The sequence below is a fragment of the Ursus americanus genome, chromosome 17 (genome assembly GCF_024610735.1).
Source record: "Ursus americanus isolate L20-20 chromosome 17, mUrsAme1.1.p, whole genome shotgun sequence".
Lineage (NCBI taxonomy): Eukaryota > Metazoa > Chordata > Mammalia > Carnivora > Ursidae > Ursus > Ursus americanus.
In genome coordinates, this window is record NC_142143.1 from 29,371,080 (window position 1) to 29,390,906 (window position 19,827).

The 19,827-nt window shown below is 38.2% G+C and overlaps 1 protein-coding gene across 5 annotated transcripts in view; it reads left to right on the forward strand.

Moving 5' to 3' along the window:
- The window catches only part of POC1B (POC1 centriolar protein B), a 97,357-nt gene that overhangs the window by 54,359 nt on the left and 23,171 nt on the right, over nt 1–19,827 (forward strand). For 4 of the 5 annotated variants that reach the window (XM_045780126.2, XM_045780127.2, XM_087868872.1 and 1 more), the window contains one exon: nt 2,304–2,384. The exons of the other annotated variant lie outside the window; for it this stretch is intronic. In XM_045780126.2, coding sequence (XP_045636082.1) covers nt 2,304–2,384 — 81 coding nt within the window. The remainder of the gene's footprint in view (nt 1–2,303; nt 2,385–19,827) is intronic. 5 annotated transcript variants of the gene reach the window in all.

A 19,827-nucleotide genomic window follows, 5' to 3' on the forward strand; every position in this document is an offset into this window, starting at 1 on the left:
TCTCTGTCTCTGGTTTTGTTTTCTAAACCTTTTTCTTCAAGGATCCATTTTAAGCCCTTCCTATGTTTCCTCCACGGAAAAGTTTTTCTTCCTAAGTGCCCAGTCAACAGTTTCTTCTTTGAGGTTCTTGTATACTCATTGCTGGTACCATTCATTTGATACAAAGTTCTCCTATCTTTGTTGCCCTTTGTTAACTAATTTGTGTTCACAATCTTTAATAAGTATTTGATGATGTGGTTTTATTTTTTATTTTTTTCCTTTGGTCTCCTTGAATTCTGAAGTAACCTCCTTCAGAAGTAATCACCAATCTAGTTAATTATTCCCTTGCTTTCCTTTTTTCATTTACTATAATATATTTTAATCTATAATTAGATGTTATTTAGTTTTAGCTGGTTTTAAGCTTTATACAAATGAAATCATACTGACTGTATTTCTCTATAAACTGCTTTTTCACTTAAAATTAAAATTTTGTAGGGCGCCTGGGTGGCTCAGTCGGTTAAGCGTCTGCCTTTTGCTCAGGTCGTGATCTCAGGGTCCTGGAATCGAGCCCCATGTCAGGGTCTGCACTAAATAGGGAGTCCACTTGAGATTCTCTCTCTCCCTCTGCCCTTCCCCCCTGCTCGTGTGTGCTCTCTCTCTCTCAAATAAATAAATAAAATCTTTAAAAAAATTAAAATCCTGGGAGTCATACATATAGATTCTAAATTTGTACAATCAAATGTCGTACATAGTTGTGTTTCATTTATTTTCACTGCTGTGCAGGAGTCCAGTGACTGTACCACAGTAGTAACTACCACAACTTATGTGTCTTTTCTATCATTGATATACATTAGGGGATTTGGGGTTGTGGCTTTTTTTGCTTGTTTTTACCATTATAAACAGTACTGCTATAAACAAGGCTGGCATCATTGAGCTTTCTCATTTTCAGAGTGTAATATCCAAGGGGCATTTTGCTTTAATCTGGTCTAATTACTAATGTTTCTGTAAACCTCTCCATACGCTGGTCAACTATTAGGTTTTCTCTTCCATAATTTTTTTTCTTGGGATCTCTTTCACATTGATTTGTAGATATTTAAGAAAAACCTACTTTTTCAGTTTTAGACATCATGATCTATCTCCTTTTCCATGACCTGATTGTTAACTTGTGGTGTCCATTGTTAAACAGAAATTCTTAATTTTGATGTCATCAGATAGATCAGGTTTTTAAAAATTAGGTGGTGTTGTTACATTTTGCCTTACAGTTTTGCTTTTGCAGCTCTTGTTAAGATGTCCTTCTTGATCCCATGTGATAAAGATATTCTTTACATTTACCTTATAGTTTATAACTTCCTGGTTTTAACATAACGTTTAGGTTTTATAATCTATGTACTGTCCACTTTTGTATGTCATATAGTGAGCCAGTTTTCTCAATTATAATCATCCTTCCTCTATTGATTTGTGATGCTGTTTTTCTTTTGTGTTTATTTCCCTGTATATAGGGCTCTGTTTCTGAGCTCTTTATGGTAGCTTTCTATTTAGTTAAATCTTTTAAAATATCTTTTACATTAATTTTAGTATTTTTCCCATGAGATCTTACACATGTTTATATGTTTATGGTGATGTATTTAAATTTTTATGGTATTATAAATTATGTCTTTTTAAAAATTTTTTTATTGTTTTAAAGTAAGCTTTGCGCCAACAAGGGGCTTGAACTCACCACACAAGATCAAGTCACATACTCTACTGACTGAGCCAGCAAGGCATCCTATAAATGATGTCTTTTTAAAAGTTACATTTTCTGTGTGTTGAAGTACAGACATGTATTTGATTTTGTGTATGGATTTTGGATCTCATGAATTCTCTTATTAGTTCTAATGTTTTAGCAGTAGATTCTCTTGGAATTTCTCCATAGATAATTACATATGAATGACAGTTTTATTTCTTCTGTTCCAATTCTTACATCTTAATACCTTTTATTTCCTTTTCTTGTTTTAATGAACTGGCTAGGACTTTTTTCTGCATCTTTGAGGTGGGTCATTTTATTTTATTTTAAAAATCCCTTTATAAAGGTAAATTATATTGATTTTCTAATGTAAAATCAGCTTTTTATTCCTGGGATCAATTCAGGTCATAATCTTTTCTTATACATTGATAGATTTGATAGGCTAATATATTTAAAATTTTTGTATCCATGTTCATAAATATAGCAATATATTTTAATTTTAGAATATATTAGGAAATAGCCTCTAGGTTGTTACAAATAGCATCCAGTTTCTAATGGTAGAAAAAACTAATGTTAACTTTTCTTATATATATACACACAGATTAATCCAAAGCTTGAGGTAATCGATTTGCAGAATTCTTCTCCCCCTGTTGTGGACGTCCTTTCTTTTGATTCAACCACAGTAAGTTTTCCTTGAAATTTAAATGGCATTTAATTATTTGTCAAAATCCATTTTCCTTAAAAGTGTGTGGGAGAGGAGATAAAAAGTGGGCTAAATAATTAGCCTAACATTATAGCATTAAAAAAACTTATACAAAAGTCGTATTTGCAATGTGTCTAAATAGCCACAAGGGGGAGCAGCACCAATTTTCAGAAAAGGCTTTACTTTGATGACCTTAAACTCAATCTAACCCATACTGCCTGTCTCATTCCCTATTAAGGTGCCATCCAGGTGACATCTCACTTTATTGTCACAGAACAGGTTTTCTTCTCTGTTAATTGCCTTTCAGAGATGCTAAACTCATTTCTAGTTTTCTCCTGAGAAGCTATTAAAAAAAATAGTAATTTCTCTTCATTCATCCCTCTTGATGGATTATCCAGACATTAAGTATTTCTTGTACTTGCAATTTTGTTTATAATAATTATATACATGTAATTTATTTACTCAGTGTAAAGTCAAAGATTGAGAGTTTCAGCCTTTCAATCTGAGTCTGTTAGCCTTTGCAAGGCAGATCATTGCTGCCATCCATTCCTGCTAGTCAATGCAAAAGTAGTCACAAGAATGAGTGGGAGGAATGGCATGCATAGTCTTTGGTCACACCACTGTGATGGTGTCAGCGTAGTTAAATATTTTGGAGAAATTATTAATGTGTGGCCAAGAAAGAAAACAAATAAAAACGCCCTTTCCAGCAGATCTCAAGAACGGTATTTTTGATAGAGGAATTCTGTAGAGGGACTAGTCCATGTTGAATCTATCCTGTACCAAAAAGAACTGTACTTTTTAAAGGGTTCTTTCACTATTAAGCCCAGGCAGAGAAGACTCTGAGATCACTCATGAGAAGTTCCAGCAAGAAATCACCTTGGGTTGGGGGAGGAGGGGTAACCAACAGGCTAATTGTCATGCAGAATTGTCACAGAACCTCAGGCAGGTCTGTGGTCCTGTCTCTTATAATATTCGTGTTTATAAAATATACCTCTTAGCACTTCTGCATTAATAGCTTACTTATGACATTAAAAATTAACTGGACACCTAATTGTTGCCACATTGATTGGTGGCTTATAATAGGTACTCAGGGGCGCCTGGGTAGCGCAGTCGTTAGGCGTCTGCCTTCGGCTCAGGGCGTGATCCCGGCGTTCTGGGATCGAGTCCCACATTGGGCTCCTCTGCTGGGAGCCTGCTTCTTCCTCTCCCACCCCCCTGCTTGTGTTCCCTCTCTCGCTGGCTGTCTCTCTATCACATAAATAAATAAAATCTTTTAAAAAAAATAATAATAGGTACTCAATACATTTATGTTCAGTGACTTACTCAAAAAGCATATATTCCAATGAGTTGGATTTTTGCCCCTGCAGTAAGAGGAGCAAAAGAGAGGTGGTTTTTGAGATGTGATGCCTTCTTCTGAGGCTGTTAGTCTACCAAATTTGGGTATTTCTGGCCTAAAAGTCATCACAGATTATCAAAAGTCTTTGGTCTATATTTTGAGACTCACTCTTCCTGCTGTTGCCTTTGAGGTTTTGCAAAGCCTCTTGACCTGAAGAATCCAGATTTTTTTTGTTTTTCCAGTATGCTATGCAAGTGGCTTAATTGCCACGTAGCAAGTGATAGCAGAGTATCTATCCCTGGATGGTGATCCAAAGGTGCCCAAGTCGACTAGTCCATGTTATAGGACCCTGACTCAGGGACTACAATGTATGTGGAACTTCGAGGGGACAATTCTGTATGATAGACACATGACAAGTTTGCAGCTATGCTATAAAACATTTAATAACACTGAAGAGTACAAATATTGTCCACATAAGGGATAATATTAGGTTGGATTATATGAAATTGCCATTTTGTAGGCCAAAGTGGTCTAACGTCAGTGATTTCCCATGGTTCAACCCAATATGTATTACAAAGAAGACTTGCTACTGTTACTTTGAGTTGTGTGCTTGATGGTCCATAAAAATAAGACAAGAAAACACAGGAAAACAAAAACATATTTGCTATAAATCAGTTTAAGATTAGTCTAATGAAGTCCCATCTAGGTAGATTCTTTTATAATCTGGAAGATAGCTGGTTGCCTCCAGGCAAGGTATAAAGACTTCTGATTTGATTTATTTTACTAGGACATTCTCTGAAGACACAAATATATGCTCATAAAGCATATTTTTTATAAAGAATATCTTTAAAACTTTCCCCTCTAAATTTTCTTTCTCTATATATATATACATATATATGTATATCTATCTGTCCCTTCCTTTTAGCTCATTGATAGATAACTGGGTAGAAAACTAAAGTGAAATCACTTTAAATGTTCATCTTCTCATTAATCTACTGGTAAGTAATTCTTAATCTGTGGTCTCTATACATTAGCTGCTTTTCTTCTGCTTCTACACAACAAATCAGGCATAATTGTAAGGGAGATTTGTTTCCACTCTGGCATGAAGCACAACTGCATTAAGTATTTGTGATGTGAACTTTGCATGTGATTATAATTTTAAAACCCAGAGAAATACTAGAAGCCAAAAACCAGTATTTAAAGGTGGTTTTGGTTTTTAATGTTGTGGTTACCTTTATCTGGGGATTTATTTGTTTGGTTTTCATACAAGACTGGAAGAAATTTTCCTTAGAATTCATTTCATCAAGATGGGACATTAAAAAGATTACTCTTTAAGCCTTAATTTGTCAAATTTCCTAGTAGGATAAAAGCCAGGTTTGTTATGATATAAGAAACAGTTGGCTTCTATTCCTGCTTTGTCTTGATTTAATATTACATTCAGAATGATTTATAGATCTGAGAGTACTGATACCTAGGCTCTGATGCTTTCTTACTACAAGTTATGACATACAGTGTAACATTGGTATATTTGTGGCTTATACTTGTGCCTCTAATGGCAGGTAGGACGTGATACAGTATTTCAGGATCAAAATAAGGTATTACCAATATGCATTTTTTTTTTTAAGATTTTATTTATTTGAGAGGGAGAAAGCGAGAGACAGAGCACGAGCAGAGGAGGGGGGCAAAAAGAGAGAGAGAAACAGACTCTCCACTGAGCAGGGAGTCTGATGTGGGGCTCCATCCCATCAGGCCCTGAGCAGACGGCCCACTGACTGAGCTGCTCAGGCACTCCATCAATCTGCATTTTTAAAGCTTTTCTGTTAAAAGAACAAACAAACAAAAACAGAATGGGGGGGGCCGTTTGTAAAGGGATATACTGGTTGTCAAATAGTCATAATTTTAAAATGTTGATCTCAGGGGCGCCTGGCTGGCACAGTGGTTAAGCGTCTGCCTTCGGCTCAGGGCGTGATCCCGGCGTTGTGGGATCGAGCCCCACATCAGGCTCCTCCGCTATGAGCCTGCTTCTTCCTCTCCCACTCCCCCTGCTTGTGTTCCCTCTCTCGCTGGCTGTCTCTATCTCTGTTGAATAAATAAATAAAAAATCTTTAAAAAAAAAATGTTGATCTCAAATTCCTAAATCTTTATTCTGATTACATTGTTACTTATTATGTACTGATTTTCTGAGGGTGTTCCAAGATTCCATTGAATCTTTTAATATTTCATTTATTCAGTTAGAACTAGACCAAGATTTTGTCATCAGAGTTGTACAGCAGCATTTAGCATTAGCACTGACATGGGATGTGGCTGTATGGGATGTTCCAGACCCTCCCCTATGCTCACCTCTCTCCTGTAAAAGGCAGGCAAGATAGGAATTTCTCATCTGTATCCTAACATAAAGTCTTTTTAAAAAAAATACTGATTATAAACAAAATTTATTTAAAATACTCTAGGATTATTAAAATATTTTATTCTAGGTAAATTATATTCCGAAGTTTTGACGTATTAATTTTATTATTTGTCCTACAAATAAACAAAATGAAATTGGTAATCTTGCTAGTGTTCCTCTGACTGATTGTCAAAACACCAGACTGACTCTTCACTGAGAACCAAAAGAATGTTCTCATCTTCATTCTGTCAGCTGTGTAGAATATGGACATAATGTGGGTTCCTTTCTTTAGAATTGAGGACAGTATTTCAGGTCAAATTAATTCTTTACAATAAATGAGAATTTGCAATTATATTATAGAAAAAAAATCAAGGGTTTACAGTCTTCTGTTGCTACATCAGTCAAAATAGTTTAAATTATAGTGCGTGAAGACATTACATGAGCTGCTCAGTGAGCTGACTTCAAGAAACGTACAACCTCCCCCAACAGAAATAAGAGTGTAAGAAATAAGCGGCAATTTCAGGATACTAGATGTCAGGAGTATGTGATTATCATGAAAGGTTATTGATGGAAGTACTCAGAAGAGACCATTAATGGGCTGGAGGAAACTAGAGAATTTCTCTAGAAGGAAACTTTTGACCAGTTCTTGTCCTGACCAGAGTTGAGTAGGATTTTGAAAGGGACATTCCAGTTGGGTAAAGCAAGGTGTTAAGTAGATGTCTCAGAAATAAATTGAAAATATATACCACAGTAATAAAAGTGCATCAGTCTAGTTTGGGATCTTGAAGTTGCTTGACTCAGTTGGTAGCAGATGTGGTAGAATGCCAGGAACATGCCTTCTCACAACGGATATGTCTCTTAATACATACTTGCTGAGTAACTATTCTGTGTCATTCACTGCTCTTGAATTTAGAAAAAGTGGACAAAACAAAAATACCTGCCCCGGAGAAGTCTGCTTTCTACATTCTAGTGGGGAAGACGGGCAATTGACAGATTAAAAGATAGACTGTATAGTATGGTAGGGCAAAGCATAGACAGGCCCCCGAAAATGCAAAGGTGTAGAAAGCACTAAAGGCAGCAGGAGGAAGGGTGTGCTTTAGGTAGTATGGCCAGGACAAGAGTCATGCGAGAGGAGACATGTGAGGAATGAAGGGAACAAGCCCTGTGGGTATCTGGGCAGGCGCTCCAGGCAAGTGGGAGCTGTGCTGGAAGGGCAGAGTGAGAGTGAGGTAGGAGCCGCCAGAGGGTGTCCTTCAGAGGCGGAACTTGGTTGACTTCAGTTTTAACAGGTTCAGCATTGCTATGCCTGTGTTGAGAATCGGCTCAGGGGTGGTGGTGGAGAGAAGCATGCAGACTGGCGAACTGGGAAGCTGATGAATAGTCAGATGGGAGGCCAGAGTCCCCTGACCCACAGTGGTGGCAGAGGAGGTGGCGTAAGTGATCTGATTCTGGATGTGTTTTGAAGGCAGAGCCAAGAGGATTTCCTGACAGGTTGGATGTCAGCTGTGGGATTCCCTATCTCCTTTCCCCAGGGACAGTAAGGTGTAGCCTTGAGTTAACCTCAGGCTAGCTGAGATTATCTTCTGGCTCCGAGTCATTTTGCCGGAGGGGTTGCTGAAAGAAAAAGAACTGTGGTTTTACCATATTCTTCTTTAGGCTCAGGAAAGCCATCAGAGCAGTGGAATCAGTGCAAGAGATACTCTGCTGTGGCTAGGGAAGCGTGCTGGTAAAACACTCCTCCCTCCTAGATGTCATTTAGATTTGTGTTTTTCAGTAAAGTGTGCTGGTTTCCCTCTTGGAAAGATTTTTGTCTCAGCATATATTAGGAAGAAAATGTTACAGGCTTTCACAGAGATGGTCATATGGTATATGCTCTCTGAAAAATATTAATGCATTGATAAAATATATGGACATACAAAGAGTAAACTTGCAGATACAGAGAGAATATTTCCATGGATGTTGTGGCAACAGTTTGTCCTGGTTACTAAACAACATTGCATAACTAGTTCAGAGTTATTCCAGTTCCTAACTGCTTATGTAAGCAAAGATTTGGAAAGACTTACTCAAAAGAACATGGTGTATGCAAACCTAAATGTCTCAAAACTAAAATTTATAACTTTAAAGGAGTAAAATGGTAATATGCAATTTATTGTCCTCAGAGTCCCCATTTACTTTTCCAGGAAAATAAGTAAAAATCAGGTTGCACAATCCTCCTGCTTTCACTACTTTCCTGTGTGTTAACATTGCTGGATTTACGTATATAAATCACCTCCAAATTTGGAGGTAGGGGAGATTCTTTTTTAAGTTTTTAAACTTTGCAATATTTTATAAGGTGGCATTTAATTTGTAAGTTTAGTCCATATGACTTCTGAAACTTTTTACGTTTGTAACTTTGTTGCTGCTTACTAAGCTTTGGGAAACACAAGTTAACATATCTTTAGACATTGGTTCAGTGGGCCTTGAGCTATCTTTCTCCTGACCCTTGCTCCAAGCATTTGAAAGGAAATGAACATAGATGTTTGTAGAATCTGTGTCCAGACTCACTAGCTGGTACCTTCCACAATTTGTCCAACCTTTATTAAAAGGCTTTTAGTCTTCATTTCAAACAATAAGGAACATGTCAAATAGGATACAGTAATTTTTTTTTATCCAGAACTCAAAAAGTTAAATGTAACTCTGAGATGCTTAGTAGGAATAAAAGAGGAATTCTCATCTGGGTTGAGAAATAATTTTAAAACATTGTCCCTTGAAATTGTAAGAAATGAATTAAATTGTCAGAGACATTTTAAAAAAGAAGATATACATGATAATCAACAGAAGTAATGAAGAAAAATGTTTTCACAGATCTTTTACCATTTAGAAGAAAACAGCGCTTTTTTTTTTTTCAGGTACAAGTTATTTTAGAGATAGGAGAGAAAATATTAGAGATGGAAAGAGACTATTTCCAAATTAATTGTATCTTTGTTTTGAAGTATATCATGACCCAGTATGTTAGAAAACTACCGACAGTTGTGAATGTGATAGCTGACCTTTAAAAAATGTGGTTTTGGATTGTTGCAGGAAAAAAAATCCAACTAAAACTTTTAGTCTGTTAAAGGAACATGACCTCTTTCTTTCTTTCTTTCTTTCTTTCTTTCTTTCTTTCTTTCTTTCGACAAAGATCTGGTAGTCCGTAAAATTTACTAAAATAGTACAACTAGAAAAAGAGATTAATAGTGTAGGTCAGAGCCTTTCTTTTTTTCGTTGAAATAAAATGTACTTTTTAATAAAAATCAAAATGATCATAAGTTCCAAGTGTTTGACTTAGCTAAATGAAGAACGTACTAATTTGAGTTTCATTCCCAGTTTCAAGGTCACAGAGAAAGAAAGCTTACATTAATGAGTGTTTCCTTTTACCAAAAAATGTTATACAAATTACTTTTCAACAAAAATGATTTAGGACTTAAACTCTTCTTCATGAAATGTACAAAAGAAAAAAGAATAAAAGGAGACTCTCTGCAAAAAGATTTTATAAATTACGCTATTGGGGAGCCCAACAGAGTACTCTTTTAGAATTTCCTTTAGAAAATTAACACAGTTCTGGGAACTGGAGGTGTTGAAGTTCCAGGTATTACTTCTGCCTTCCAGCCTCCTGAGATTCTGTCTTTCTAAGCCGTGACCCCTAACTGCTGCTGTACTTACTACCCAGGGTCCCGGGCCTGGGAATCTCGGCTGCACCCCCAATTCCCACAGCTGAGCCTGAGGCATGCTGAAAATGCCCCACAGCTCTCTCCGCCCACACAGCCAGTAACAACTGGTTCCTTCCTCTTCCTGTGGAAGAGCAACATCCTCTGAGATGAGAAGAAATGCACCCTGAGGAATGCAAGAACAGCAGTGAGCTTTTCACACAGGAAATTACTCCAGTAGCACTCTGAGAAGTGTCTGTCTCTTGGACGGTCAGCCGGGAAGGAGCTTCCTGCTGCTGACCCAGAGGGCGGTTCACTGTGGAGCTTAACACCACATGTGGGTCTGTGAGAGTTTCGTGGAAAATCGTAAACTCAGCTTTCAGCTGTTCTGTCCGTCTCTACCTAGCTGGTTTTGAGTTGTTTGGTGCTGCATAGACGGTAAAGCTAGTTGGCTTTGGCCTTCTGTTTAGCCACTTGACAGTTAATTATTTGGTGGAAGTAGTCAACAATCCGCTAATATGAATTTTCAGTCATTTCTTTGTACTTTGTGAAATCAACATTTGTAAAATATGTGAGGGCTTCAGAGAGATTAAAACCCTTATAATCAGTGGCGTGGCTATTAAGGCCAGTGCTGGTCCTTGTTTAGTTCCTTCTGTGTCTTTCAGTTTCCTTTCTTTATTTTCTGAAGTGGGCATCAGTAGAAGGTAACATACTCTGCACAATCATACATTCTCGAACATAGATAAAGCTCTGTTTCTTTGAACCAACCAACCAGCTCCTATCTTTTACATTCCAAATGGATTTTTACAGTTGAAGAATGTTTTAGTATAACTTGACTTTTTTTGTTTGTTTGTTTAAACTAATTCCTAGAGCGTTTTCTCTTTGCATGAGATGATGATGGCTACTACAAAGCCCAGTGTGTATATTATGTGTACATTTTAAATTGCTTTCCAAATCGTTACAGAATTCTCCTGGGTTTCAGTGCTTATGGTGGCAAAATTCTTTTACTTTTTGCGTGTTTGCTTGGATTATTTTACTAAAGCACATACAAGTTAACTTGTTTGTTCTAAGTTGAAGGGAGATGGAGAAGGAATGCCAGGCATTTCCTCTTCCTTTTCAGAGTGTCTTTTTAATGAACATTCCTCTTCTCTCCTATGAACAAACCATCTCAGTCCGCTAGGGGCATCTGAGTGCCTAGTGTCCAATAATCCAGCATGTTTCCTTTGTTCTCCAGTGCTACCGAGGTAGTTGTTTCATGCATTTACTGTTTCTCGCCTCTGTGCTCCCTTTCAGCCTTCACACACTTCCGCATCATATATTAAATTCTCTCTGTTAAAATAACTGTTGTGGTTTCTGTTTTCCTGTCTTAAAAAAATAGTAAGATGTACTGACAAAGACTTCTATCCAAGTATGTTTATTCCAGCATGACTTATAATAACAAAAAGGTGGACACAAATCAGATGTCCTTTACAAGAGTATTGCTTAAATAGAGGTATAATCTATCCACGGATGGAATTAGCCATACCATATTCAACAACAACTAAATACAATGTGTGTGATTCCGGATTTGATCCCAGGTCAGTGGGAAAATTGATATATAGGACATGATTAAGACAGTTGGCAAAAATGTAATATGGGCTGAGTATTAGATGATAGTATCAATGCTAAATTTCCCGATTTTGATAATGATACTGTGGTTGTATGGGCAGACGGTCTTGTCCTTAGGAAATACCCACAATAGTAATTGAGGTAAAGGGGCAGAGTGTCTATAGCTTCTCTCAGAAGATTCAGAAAATAAATTAGATAAAAAGATAATGATATAGAAGATGTGACAAAATGTCAACACATGAATCTACATGAAGGGTATATGAGAGTCCTTTTCATTATTCTTGCAACTTTTCTATAAGGTTGAAGTTATTTCAAAGTGAAAGTTAAAAGTCACATATTTTTATAGGGAAGTATGATTTTTATTTTTTACAATTTTTAAATATGATTTTTGTTTATTTTTTTATTAAGTGAAAAAAGGATATCATAAGTGAGATGGTTCTTTTATCAAGGGAAACAAATATGTGTATCCATTCAGTGGGATTCCTCCTGAGCATCTTGTATGTATTGGATACTAACCTGGGCATTTGCAATTTACCCAAGGTCCTCCAGCCAGTAAGTAACAAAGCTGGATTTTGAACTTTATCTAGCTTTAGAGAGAGCACTTTTAACCACTATGTAGTGTGGTTGTGTATGTTTTTAAAGAAGTAAATTTTCTATTATACAAAGAATGAAAAATAGAAGAAAAAAAACACAAGAAAAAAACATTTCCAGGAGACAACTGTTGTTAACATTTAAAATATAGTCTTCCAGGAAGGTTGCCACTGTTAGACGCTAGAGGCTTGGAGAAGAGGCCCCCCCTCCAGCCTCAAGAGCTCAGAGGGCAGAACCTACAGAGTTGAACCCAGACTTCTGAGGGGCACTGGTCACCTGGTGCTAATGTCTCTGTGGGGTCAAGGCTGTTGCTGGGAAGAGGCTGACTGAAGCAGCAATCAAACAGGAGGAGGAGTCTCTTCTGTCACCTCTGACCTCTGGCCTCCCCATCATGGCTCGTTTTGGCAGAGCCTATAGGGTAACCCATTGGCAAGAGAAAGCTGTAGTTTGCAGAGGCCCAATCACAGCATCACAGAACAGAGTTTTGAAGGGTGGATTTAGAACCAAGAAACATATTCTATAAGAGGAATCACTGAATTAAAGGGTAGGAACCAAAAAAACTAGAAGGCAAATTCAGTCTTGAATGTGTGAATTTGGATTCCCACTAGTACTATATGAGCGTGCCCATTTCCTACATTCTAAAACATATGTTAGGTGTTATATTTATTTAATTATTAATTGTTTAATTTAAAAAGCTTTTAAAAATGTAATAAGCAAGAGGTGTTAATTTTTATTTTTTAGTGACTTGTGAGCTTTTTAAAAATGCTTATTTTTGACAAATAAAAATTTGGATATATTTAAGGTGTACAATGTGATGTTTTGACATATGAATATATTATGAAATGAGTACCACAGTTGAAATAAGTAACATATCTATTATCTCCCATAGTTACCTTTTGTGTGTGTGGTAAGAACAATGACTTGTGCGCTTTGACCTATTTTCATGATTTCTGCTCGTTCGTATTTCTCAGAATTGCCTATTTGTGTGTTTTGCCCATTTTTTCTATTGTTTTGTTCATTTTAAAAATTGATCCTTAAGTCATTTTAATACATAAGGTTGGCCATCTTTGCCATGTGCTACAAAGTTTCGTTGTTGTTTCCCCTTGAATTCTCTTTCTGATTTTTTTTTTTGTAAAGATTTTATTTATTTATATGAGAGGAAGAGCAGAGATAGTGACAGAGAGCAAGAGTGGGGAGGAGAGGGAGAAGCAGGCTCCCCGCTGAGCAGGGAGCCCAGTGTGGGACTCAATCCCAGGACCCTGGGATCATGACCTGAGCCGAAGGCAGACGCTTAACCGACTGAGCCACCCAGGTGCCCATCTCTTTCTGATTTTTTTTTTTAAAGATTTTATTTATTCATTTCATAGAGACAGCCAGCGAGAGAGGGAACACAAGGAGGGGAGTGGGAGAGGAAAAAGCAGGCTCCCAGCGGAGGAGCCTGATGTGGGGCTCGATCCTGGGACTCCGGGATCACGCCCTGAGCCGAAGGCAGATGCTTAACGACTGAGCCACCCAGGCGCCCCTCTCTTTCTGATTTTTGATAGGTTTTTGTTGCATTAAGTTCTTGAAAAGTATCAGTTTAATTTTATGATTTCTTTGGAGTTTGTGCAAAAAAAAAGTCCTTCCCAAATACATCTCTAGCTACTCTTCTTAAGTTTTTTTTTTGTTTTGTTTTGTTTAATGTATTTATTTGAGAGAGAAGGGTGGGGAGAATCAGAGAGGGAGAGAAAGAAAGTGTGTGTGCAGGAGTGGGCGGGTTGGAGGGGCAGAGGGAGAGAGACAAGCAGACTCTGCATGAACATGGGGCCTGATGCTCTCTGGGCTCTATCCCAGGACCCAGAGATCATGACCTGAGCTGAGACCAGAGTCAGATGCTGAACCGATTGAGCCACCCAGGCCCCCCTTAAAGTTTTATTTTTGACAATTAAATCTGAAATTCTAGGTGAATTAATTTTGGTTATAAGTTACATACTTATAGTTAACAAAGTTATTCTCCATTTGTATTGTTTCTTTCCTCACTGATTTGAACCTTCTTAAAACTAAATCCTTATGTGCTTGTGTCTGTTTGGGGCCTTTGTCTTCTGTCTTGTTGATCTGTTTGGTCTTGATCTATTTTCATACCTTTTTAATTACTGTAACTTCAAAATATTTCATTAAAATATAGTGCACAAGTTTTCCCTTCAAATGCTTCTTGGATATTCTGGCCTATTATTTATCCATATGAACTTTAGAATTATTTTGTCCGTTCTCCAAAAACATTCTTTTGGAATGTTGATGGGGGTTGCATTTTATATAAAATATATATACAAATATATATTTTATATAAAATATATATAAAATAATTTGAGGGTGATTGCCAACTTTACCATCTTGTATTTGTTCACCTAGGAATATAGTATTATAGACAAGTATTTTCAAGTTCACGGAATCAAGTTTAGGAGCATTCTCCTTACATGTCTATGGTTTCCACAAAAACAGTCACGATTTTTTATGTATGACTAAGCATTTTGTCTCCTTACTAAGGATGCACATAGTCTCTCTCCACAAATTAGCTCTAAAGAGGTTAAGGTAACTTGCCCACGGGCACCTGGGTGGCTCAGTCAGTTAAGCATCCAACTCTTGATTTTGGCTCAGTTCATGATCTTAGGGTCTTGAGATCAAGCCCTAAGTCTCAGGCTCTGTGCTCAGTGGTGAGTCTGCTTGAGATTCTCTCTCTCCCCCTCTTCCTCTGCCCTCCTCCTGTTCACAAGCTCATGCGTGCTCACTCTCTCAACTAAATAAATCTTAAAAAAAATATAAATAAATAGAGAGGTTAAGGTAACTTGCCCAAAGTCCCACCAACTGTAAAGTGATAGAGGTGAGCTAGGGCCAGATGGGACTAAGCTCAGAGCCCAAAATCTGACCCCCTACACTCTACCACTCCACAAATAGTTAAGCTACCCACACCACATGACTTGTCGTTCTGAATCCTAGTTTTAGCTTCCTTATTATCAACAGGGCTTATCCTAAGTAAATATTTCTTTGCTGGAGTATAATATAGTAGCCAAAAAACCCTGATGACTATTCATTTGGGGAGAATAGGGGGGACAAGTTTTGAGCACCTCAGTACTTGGTTGGGAGCATATGGAGAAATAGGCCCTAGTGTGTCAATGCTTATAAGTCATTGGTTGTGGAGCCTACTTTGGGATTTTATACATTACCCATTCCTACTTGCCAAGTACTTAAATCCTCAGCATATACCAGACGTTAACAAGCACAAATCCTTAACTTAGTCTTAGAATCCTCACCACAAAGAATTGTGTTTAAGACACGCCGTCTCTTACTGATTACCCAGGAGGCATGCCATATAGTATGCTCATCCTAGGTTGTCCAAGTCTAACTGTGTGGATCGAGCTTCCTGGTAAGAACAGCTGTTGAGCTTTCATATCTTTAAATCTCTCTCACGATAATAGAGCGGGTTTACCTCCTTGGCAGGGCTTTTCAGTTACTTTTCTTTTACTGCTTCCCCCAAGTCCCCAACCTCATCCTACTACAGATTTTCATTTTTTGTTTGTCCGTTGCTTTTGAAGAAAGGATATTCTTTGTGGCAAGAATTGTGAGGGCCCAAGTTTCCGTTGGTGTTGTTACTGCTATTAGTCCTGGTGTGTACAGGTTTTATTTCCTTTGTAGAACAGATGATAACTTCAGTTTCCATTTGGTGATGTGGGGCTTTTATAAAGTGAATCCTATTTTCCACTAACTTTTATTTTTAAACAGAGCTGTGCTTTCCTGGTAAATATCCTTAGTTTGCTGGGCTGGAAATCTTGTGGGCAAGGCTGGAAAGCATACCATATTTTGTTTGTTTCTATTGATTTGAGGCACTTTTGCAACTATACACCCGTTTGCAGAATCCAGGTGGTCTCCTCCAACCTTTCTTTTCTCTTGCTGTTATTACCCCTCACATTCCAAGTACTTACACTTCCGAGGGAGCCAGTCCTTCCACGTTCACTGCTCCTCGGGCTCCGTGGGCATCTCCTCTCTGGGAGCCACTATGTAACAGAGCTGCGTTTCTGTGTTGAACCTTGTCCCCATAGATGGGAACTTTCAAAGACATTTCCTAGTTCACTTGGACAACTTCTATTTGAAGCTTCAGGTTCAGTGAAATGGATCTGTGCCCTACTTTGTCCATTCTCTACATAGTTAATATTATGTAGAATGAATTAATTCTAAATGACATCTAGCGTCAGGCAGATTACCATGCTGAGGAATGTGATTCCAAATTCTGAAATACACATATTGAGGATAAGAATTAATAACCTAATGAAATTTGGGGATGATAAATAACTAAAATAATTTCTTATCTTAAACAGAACTGGAAATGCATTATTAAGATAAAGTGAAGACAGGTGCTTTGGAAAATCAGTTGAAAATTTGAAAAATTTGACTAAGCAATGTACTCTCCCAGATTTGTATTTTTAGTAAAGTCTGTGTACTTTCTGTATAATTCTGTACACAGTCAAATTACTGAAAAAATTCAAGATGTTAATGCTATTTTAAAAGTTGTTCTTTCTTTTTCAAGAAATCATTTATATACATAAGTGTTCTGTGAATTATGAATGCATAAAACTATGGCTATTTACATTTGGGGCACTAATGTGTCAGAGGGTCACATCTCTTTTCTCTTACCTCTGAGAAAAAGTTACATTCTGGTATACAACTAACTTTGACATGAACAATTGCACACAAATAAGATTATTATTAAAAAAAATACATCACCATTTTTCAAGTTGAGTATACTAGTAGGTTTACCAAACAGAATTGAGGAAAAAAAATTTTTGTAATTTCAAAACAAATGATCTCTTCCCTTAAGTACACTTAAAACTTGTTATTCAGAGAGCAACAATTTTCTCTAAGATATATTAACAATATTTTAATCAAGTGTTAATATCTTTTTAGTTGTGCTACTATGTGTTTATGACTATTTTTATGTATTTATTAGTCAAGAGAAATGACACTCATGGAGTTTATATCTCAAACTATGTTTTGTTTATTTTTAGTGTTCGCTTTGGCACTCCTTCCAGGCAGTTCTCTTGGCAACAGTGGTGTTGCCTCTGCCTGTCGTGTGTCTTACTCAATTAAGCTCTTCCATTATATCCCCATCACAGCTTACTCCATGTGAATGTTCTAGCTGTTGTATCCGGCCATTAACTTATATAATTTTTCCTATAGTCAAATTTTAGTCAAATTTTTTCCCCTAAACACAAGAAAGAAAAGATTTTATGAGAATCTAGGCAATGAATTTTAAATGGAAAAACATCAGAGTGTACTAAAGGTTTTTGTCTTTTCCTCCTGCCTCATTCCCTCCTGGTGCCAAAATTTTTCTCACACCAGGGTAGGAGATTTGGATCTGGCCACAATAAGTAGAATTTACTTGTTAAACTCTGTTTCTTATAAACCCAGCACAAGAGAACCTGGAGTACCTAGTAGACGGTACATGGAGACTGTGTCCAACCACACTTGTTGTAATGAACAAAAAGGCCAGTGCATACGGAATCATTTACTCTCTGGCCGTAGCTCAGCAGACCCCAACTGAGCGAGTCTTGGGAAGGAATAGCAAATCCTTCCAAGAACTAACCACAGACGAGCTGGGTTTCTGTAGGAGCTGAGCTCTGGGCGGTGAACCTTCTGTTAGTGTGATTTGGGGTGTCAGGAATAGGCTCAGTAGACATTGTTCATTCATTTCTCAGAAAAGAATGTGCCAGGTCTTAGGTGGGAATTGGGGGCTGGGGAGAAGGATGCATATAAGTCTAAGCAAAAGCTATCATGGAGAGTTACATGGTACAGTGAGAGTATGAATTGGGGACATTTGACTTCATTAGGTGTGTGGGTAAGGTGGAAGGTTCTCCTGGAAAGACATTTGAACTGAGATATAAAACCTTGCTATTCAGGGGCACCTGGGTGGCTCAGTCGGTTAAGCATCTGCCTTCGGCTCAGGTCATGAGCCCGGGTCCTGGGATCGAACCCCATGGCGGGCTCCCTGAGCAGGGAGCATGCTTCTCCCTCTCCCTCTGCCACTCCCCCCTGCTGGTGCTCTCTCAGCTCGCGCGCTCTCTCTCTCAAATAAATAAATAAATAAATACTTTACATAATAAAAAAATAAAACCGTGCTATTCAAAATGTGGTCCATGAATAGTTTGCTTGAGTGTCATCTGGGACCTTATTAGATATGCGGATTCTCCAGTCCTGTCCTACACCTACTGAATTAGGCTCTGCATTTTAATAAGATCCGCAGTGGTTTACATGTACATTGAAGTTTGAGAAATGTGATCTAAAGCTTCAGTGGGGCTTGAGGTGAGAGTAAGGTTAGGAGCACTGGAGTGTCCTAGACAGAAGGAACTGTGTGTGCAAAGACCATCTTGCAGGGGAGCTGGTTATGCCCTAGGGACTGAAAAGAGGGCTGGAGCCCAGGGGTGGGTGCGAGCATGTAGCGTCCTGGCAGTCAAGAGAGGAGTGTTTCAAGGGCATGGGTATAGCAACATAGCTGAAAACCAAGAGACGGACTGAAAAATGTTTGATGACTTTGGCAGAGATTTTTGGTTACCATTTGGAGGGCTTTTTTGATGGAGTAATACAGGTGCAAGCCAGTATGAATGAGTTGAACAGTGAGTATGGGGGGAAGGGTGAGCAAAAGAGGCAGCTACAATAGATCATTCTTTCTTTTATTCAGTACATTTGCTGAACATTGTTATATACAAGACAGTGAGAATGTACAGATGAGGGACTAAGTCCAACAATAGGGATATAGCCTAAGTTGCTATGGGAGGACAGGGGCAGAGTGGCTAAATAGGAGGTGTGTGTGTGTGTGTGTGTGTGTGTGTGTGTGTGTGTGTGTGTGTGTATGCATACACATATGTGTGTACTGACTAGAAGAATAAGGTGGGGAACAAAAAGTTAATCAGAAATAACCTCCCAGGTGGGTTGATACCTGAGCGGGTTCTTTAAGAATTTGCCTGATGATATGGGGAGCAAGGACAGAGCTCAGTTTCTGCATAGGCAAGAAGGCTTGAGAGGGCATGGTGAATTCAGAATACTGTGGGCATTCCTGATTGGCTGCAGCATTGGCGGGGGGAAGTTGAGGCAGGAGAGAAGAGATGAAACTGGATCATGAATGACCTTGAATGCCATTTGAAGGTGTTTGAATTCACCCTGAGAATTTCAGGAGGACCAGTGAAGGATTTTAAGCAGGAGGGTGACAAGCAAATTTGAATTTCAGAATAGGTACTCCGAAAAATGTGATAGAGGAGGGGTGAGAGGGAGGTCAGACTGGAGGCGTAGAAAAGCAGGGGGGCCAGTTGCAATAGTAATCCAGATACAGAGTGGGGAGTGCTTTATCAAAAGCAGTAACATAGGGAATGGAGAGGAGGTGAATGACCTTAAATTTGGAACTACTGAGTGTAAACAGTTTACCAAGATAGGACATAGACCTTGGGGAGAGAGCACCCAGTCCAGATAGAGACTTGAGAATCTTTAATTTATTGATTAAAGCCATAAGGTTGCACAGAATGATCCCAGACTGAACTCCATAGTAAATACTGGAACAATTATGATGAACCAATGATCAGCATTAATCTCGTACCATTCATCAGGAGGGATCATTAGAAGACTGTTTATTTGAGACATGCTGGTTATCTGCTAAGTACTGTGACTGAAATATGAAGCAGCTAAAACTGGTTATGTGTGATGGCAGGAAATATCGGACATGATTTAATGGTGGCCTGGCTTCCTCCTGCTGAATGGCCCACCTCCGCCTGTGTGTGTGTGTGTGTGTGTGTGTGTGTGTGTGTGTATGCACGCACG